The 6,470-nt window shown below is 46.8% G+C and overlaps 1 protein-coding gene across 1 annotated transcript; it reads left to right on the plus strand.

Annotated features, from left to right (window-relative positions):
- The first annotated feature begins 421 nt into the window (after positions 1-421).
- NPY2R (neuropeptide Y receptor Y2) lies at positions 422-6,245 on the plus strand. Its single transcript, XM_058839159.1, has 2 exons — positions 422-540; positions 3,718-6,245. Exon 2 carries the CDS (start codon positions 3,754-3,756, stop codon positions 4,909-4,911), a length of 1,158 nt encoding a protein of 385 aa, XP_058695142.1. The 5' UTR covers positions 422-540; positions 3,718-3,753; the 3' UTR covers positions 4,912-6,245.
- The last annotated feature ends 225 nt before the right edge of the window (positions 6,246-6,470 follow it).

Consider the following 6,470-nt stretch of genomic DNA (forward strand, 5'->3'; position numbering starts at 1 on the left):
CTGTGCAAGCTGCGGTGCTTTGTAAGCAAGGATTTCAGCAGTTGTTTGGAGCGAAGGCATCCCCTTTATGCTGCCTCAGAAAGCACCTCGGGGACTGGGAAAGCTAAGGAAGCAGCCTCGGGTGTGCGGCGCCTACACCAGCTCGGGTCTGCCGCGACTCCCTCTTTCCCCAAACCCCTGCTGGGGGCCGGCAGCGCTGCGAGGAGCGAGGGGCAGCCGGCACATCCCGAGCGCGCTGCCCGCAGCCTTCCCCGCGCCCGGAGCCCGGCGGGAGGAGCCGGCGCCGCGCCCCGCCCGAGCCCTCCCGGCGTGCGGGGGCCGCCGCCTCCAAACTTTGTACGGGGCGAGCGGCGCTGCGGCCCCGCCGCCCGCGAGGGGAGAGCGGCGGGACCCGAGCCCGGCGGGGGAACCGGGGCAGCCGCCCCGCTGCCGAGCGAGGGCTCCGCTCCCCCAGCCCTGCCCTGCCCTGCCCTGCCCTGGCACGCCGGCTCCGGGGCAGCAGCCGCCGCGCCGAGCTCGCCTGCCCGCGGCGAGAGGAAGGTAAGAACGGGAAGGGGAGACGGAGCGGCGATCCCGGCACGGGGCGGTGGCAGGATCCCCGCAGCGCCCGGGAACGGGTGTCTGTCCCGGGAACGGGTGTCTGTCCCGGGATGGGTGTGTGTCCCGGGATGGGTGTGTGTCCCGGGATGGGTGTCTGTCCTTGGGATGGGTGTCTGTCCTTGGGATGGGTGTCTGTCCTTGGGATGGGTGTCAGCCCCCCCTGGGATGGGTGTCTGTCCCCGGGATGGGTGTCTGTCCCCGGGATGGGTGTCTGTCCCCGGGATGGGTGTCTGTCCCCGGGATGGGTGTCTGTCCCTGGGATGGGTGTCTGTCCCCGGGATGGGTGTCTGTCCCTGGGATGGGTGTCTGTCCCCGGGCACAGCTCCGGGGGCGGGAGGGAAGCGGCGCCGCATCCCAAAGGCGCATTTGCTGCCAGCTTCGCCTCCAGCAACCCCAGCCCCTTCCCCAGCGCAGGCACTGCGGTCCTGATGGGAATGCTGCTTGCTAATGTAATCACGTATTCCTCCCTTTTTGCTTACTTGCTCTCAGAACCGATGTAAATCCTCTCTGGGCCTTTCTCGGCCGAAAGTTAGACTCAATTTGATGCCTGACCATGAGGATCTGACTGCTGGGGGGGGGCGGGAAATGGGAAAAAAACCCCGGTGTGGTGCAGTATGCAAGGTGTGATGGTAAATGCTATCACCTGCAGAGTTTATCCCCAAAAAAGAACAGAAGAGCCCTGTCAAACACTACCTGGAGTGTCACCTCAGTTTTATCCCCGTTTTTTAAAGCAACTGATATTTTGCCCACATAACTGTCCCACCAACAATGTCAAACTTGTCCAGTTTCTTTCATCGCTTGCTGACACACAAGCTCATTTCTGTTTTAAACTGTAGTTGTCCCTTCTTTCTCACTCAGCTTTGTCTTATTGACAAGACCAAAGCATCTTTCATAAACCTGAATAGGGAAGTAACAAATAAAATAAAAGTGTCAGAACAAGAGAAGACTTTGCTAAAAAGAAGGAGTTGCAAGAAGAAATTAACAGGAAGTCGGGGACTAGAGAAATGGGTGAAAATACTTTCGGGTAGAAAGGGAATCTATGTTATTTGGCTGAACTACATCCTTCTGCCTGGATTTAGGGCAAAGAAGGGAAAGAATTTATATTTGTCTCTTGCCTTTCTACTTCTATGTGTAGACATGACCTGCACTGAAAAAAATTACGAGATTTTGAAGCGTCTGACAGTCCTGGGACCTCACCAAATCTCTACTGTAATGATATATGGAAGCATAATTCCTGGGTATGGCAGGAGTAGGTCAACGGAAAATGCGCATCAGAGTTCTCAACTTCTGCATAGCCTTGACTGTGCAAATTGTGGTGCATCTCTTGCATTTTTATCCTGGTGGACTAAAGGTGTATTGATAAGGAATCCCTTCCTGACATCCATTGCTTAGGCTAGTAGTTGAAAACTGATTATACTGCTAAAATCACAGTGTACACTTGTATGAGCAGCTGGCACATCTCAGCTGCGTGTCTTGTGATGTTTCACATCTCAGGCTTACTCTATTAATTGTTGAACAAATGTAGACTAAACAGTGTGTCATAATTCTGACCTGTTTTGCTGGGGGGAAAATGCCTTTCAGTTCATGCAGTTGATTGTTTCTTTTGCAAAAATAGCTCACCCTGAGAAACTCTTTGGGATGTTGTGTGGGATAGAAGCAAGTAAAAAGGGTTCAGTCTCCTGCTGGTAGACAACGCTCCTTTCTCAGTTTGTAAACTATACTGAAGGATGTCACTCACTGATAGTTACTGGGAGCAGAGGTAGGGATGAAAATGTACCTCTGGTCCTCTGAAACAATTCACTGAAGATGGAAGGAATTAAATGGAGCCGATCAAAAAAGAACAAGAATTTTTTAAAAGCCATATTCATCCAAACACATCAATAGCTGTTTCTTTAGGAAGACTTGAATTTGAGAAGGATTAAGCTATGTGTAACGCTTGAAAGTGACGTTTCTTCTCCAGTCTTGCTTTCCTTAAGGAAGCTAATTAACAGGTAAATAGAGTGAGAAACTCAGGGTTGCCTTTCCCCTTGGTGGTGAACAGTTGTGTTTTATTGGTAAGTTTGCTTGGCACTGGTAACTTCTTATTGTTTTCCCAGGCCAAGGAAAGGAGTCCCCAGGTTCTCGGTTCTTGGGTAGCATGCCACCCATGCTCTGAGCAGTTTGCATGAGGATGTGTACTTTTTTACATTGGACTGAAGTTCAAGTCAACGCAACTGATTGTAAACCATTCATACATTGTGTCTACCAAAGTCTTAGGATAGCACAGAATTTGGCTCAGCCTGTGTAAGGAAGGGGAAAAAAAAGGTGATTTTTATGCCAGTGGTGAAATTCTTACTGACATCAGCAGGGGAATGATTTGCTCTTCACTATGACTGCAGTCAGAAAAGAATGCCTGATTGGCAGCCTCCAAGGAGCTCTGTTTTCTGAAACATCACACAGAAAGGAAATATCGTGTATAACTGTGTTTCAATTGTTTCTTGAGCTGATTTCAGCATGAATAAGTTATGCAGTCATTTCAAGGAAATGATGTTATTTCAGTTCTGTTTCAGTGGTATTTTTTATTTGCCTCATGGTACAAACTTTTGTAAAACAAAGTTTCTTAAAGAAAGGCCCCAGCAATTAGTTCACTGGTATTAAGGAAGGTCATAAATCTGTAAGAATTCAGTAACTATTTAAGGAAAGCATTTTTCATTAAGGAAAAGCTGGAAGATTATTATGCTATAACAGTCTGGATGGTGCTGTTCCAGGTAGAATTCCCATAGATATTACTGGAAGATTTGTGCTAAATAAGCACTAGTTTTAGGTAGTGGATTGTAAAAAAATTATATGCTTCCCAGCAGGATCTTAATCCTTCTGCATTTACTTAGGCAAACTTTGTCTTTGGAATGCTTTTGAAATCTGCTCCAATTTTCAGCAGGAATCATGCCTAAATAATATTACTGGGTCAGCCTTAAAAATGTAAGGGCAAGAGAATTTAAATATATTAAGACAGATCTTCTTTTAATTCTGCAATGTAGCATGTGGGTTAGGAACAAGATGTAGCTTTAGCTCGTTGCTTCTTGTCTTAGCCCATGTGGACTAATTTCTCCATTTGTTCTTGTACTGTTTTGTTTTCAGGGGCAGCTCTGTGGCTCAGACCAAGCTGCTGCAAGAATGGGGCCCCTGGAAGCAGTAGGTGAGGAAAACCAGACAGATGAAATGAAAATGGAGCTGTTCACTAAGCTGTACTTGACAAGATACACCACACCACTCAATGAATTGGCTCTGGACCCTAAACCAGAACTGAAGGACAGCACAACACTTGTTGAAGTACAAATAATTCTCATCTTTGCTTACTGCTCCATCATCCTGCTGGGAGTGATCGGAAACTCCCTTGTGATCCACGTGATCATCAAATTCAAAAGCATGCGCACAGTGACTAATTTCTTCATTGCCAACCTGGCAGTGGCTGACCTGCTGGTGAACACGCTGTGCCTGCCCTTCACTTTGGTTTATACGCTCTTGGGTGAATGGAAACTGGGCCCGGTCTTGTGCCACCTGGTGCCTTATGCCCAGGCCCTGGCTGTCCACGTGTCTACTGTCACTTTGACTGTGATCGCTCTGGATCGTCACCGCTGCATCGTCTACCACTTGGAAAGCAAAATATCTAAGCGGATCAGCTTCCTGATTATAGGAGTTGCCTGGGCAGTCAGTGCCCTGTTGGCAAGTCCTCTGGCCATCTTCCGTGAGTACTCCTTGATTGAGATCATTCCTGACTTCAAGATTGTGGTCTGTTCTGAGAAGTGGCCAGGGGAGGGGCAGCTCAACTATGGCACCATCTACAGCATTTCCATGCTCCTGATCCAGTATGTGCTGCCTCTGGCAGTCATCTCCTACGCCTACATCCGTATTTGGACCAAGCTCAAGAACCACGTTAGCCCTGGGGCAGGGAATGACCACTATCACCACCGGCGCCGGAAAACCACCAAGATGCTGGTGTGCGTGGTTGTGGTGTTTGCTGTCAGCTGGCTGCCCTTTCACACCTTCCAGCTGGTCAGTGACATTGACAGTCAGGTGTTAGACCTGAAAGAGTACAAACTGATCTACACCGTGTTCCATGTCATTGCCATGTGCTCAACGTTTGCTAACCCCCTTCTGTATGGCTGGATGAATAACAACTACAGGACGGCCTTCCTCACGGCCTTCCAGTGTGAACAGCGGCTGGACTCCATCCACCCCGAAGTATCAGCAGCTTTCAAAGCCAGGAAGAAACTGGAAGCCAAGAGGATTCAGTTCCCTGGGGACTCCTTCACACAACCTACCAATGTCTAAACTATCTGACTTCAAAGAAGAAATGGATATGTTGTGGACAAAGGGATGAACCCATTTTGGTACATGCATTTTCAATGCATGGTTTTATTCATAAATGGTGAAGGAACAGTAGCAGGAAAGTCAAGGCAGGTACTATCATTTGAGGGGAGTTGATTGACATCAAGAATATGTAACTGTAAAACTGCAAGGAAGTAAAAGGGAGAGGTTTTGTTTACAGCTGTCTCTAAGAGGGAAACATTCTTCCATCCCTCCCATATCTTCTTGACAAGTCTAAATGATAAGGGCTGGGTTTGCTGATTTTTCTGGAGGAAGGCAAATGCCTGATCTATAGCACGGGAATATTGGTGGTGAGTGAGGGTAGTTTTTGTATTCGATGTGGAGGTCGGGAAGTGTGGAAGTCTGCCAGGAGAAAGAAGCCTGTCTGGTGGGGGAATCACCCCAAAAACTCAGTTTTTGGGGTTAAACCTCAAACTTTTCAGTCCCTTTCTCTCCCACAGGCATCTTTTCTAAAGACAAGGGAATTAAGAAGAGAAATACGTTACTTCCTTTTGACTTGTGCTAGACTATTTCAAACCAGAACATTTGAAATCGATTAGGTTGTGAAAACAGAAGAGAAAATAAAAACCAAACCCACCCAGACACTGGATTCAATGAGAGGAAAGTTTCTACATAAAATGAAATGTGGGTTTTGGCCAGTCAAATGGGGTAAAAAGTCAGCCCTTAAGAACTGGCAGGTGTTACACTGGTGAGAAAATCACGAGCCTGTGACTCTATCAGTCATTCCCTGCAGATTCCTGCCTTTCATTCTGCTCTGGGAACAGCTCACAAATGCAGTGCTTTAAAGTGGCATTTGAGGGCAGGGAATGCAGGCTCAGGTCTTCTGTGAGCACTTCATAAACTGCTAATATTTTCATTTTCAGGACCTGCTTAAATGTCTAATGTGTTATTAACTCCACAGGCTTTGAATTGTTGCTGCTTCTGCCTGGATAATAAAACAGCAGATAATTCTGATCCTCTGGAAAGGCTGCTAGATGGTAAAGTGCTTTTCCTTATTGTGGTTTTATGTCACATACTCATCTCGTCTCAGAGCTTTTTCCATCTTTAGCCTTTGTAAAAATTAAGAACATCTGAATGACTGTAACCTGATAACAGTATGCTATGTTTATGTGATAACTTATCAGTTATTCTGCATGCTGTAGTTAATAGTTAAATTCCTTTTTTTGCTCAGGTATAAAATTTTAATCTGTTTACTGTGTTGTACACAGCAATGCTCAGCTCTTCTATGTCTTTGTTCAGCCTCTTTGAACTCATTAAAGAGACGAAGAAAATTTCAATCCGTGTTTATTCCAAGCTGCCCTGTTGCTTATCTAGAATAAAAACAAGTGTGATACTTTCCCTTCAAGTCTAGTTTGACGGCTACATTTCAGCAGCCTCATTTTTTTCTTTCCGTTTTTTGTTGTTCCTAAATTCATTGTGTTTTCTCTTACAAATTAAAACCCAAGAAAACTCCAGTGCTGAAATGTTTGCAATTGAGTAGTGTCAGATCTTTATCAAGTGGA

Source organism: Poecile atricapillus, chromosome 4, assembly GCF_030490865.1.
Source record: "Poecile atricapillus isolate bPoeAtr1 chromosome 4, bPoeAtr1.hap1, whole genome shotgun sequence".
NCBI lineage: Eukaryota > Metazoa > Chordata > Aves > Passeriformes > Paridae > Poecile > Poecile atricapillus.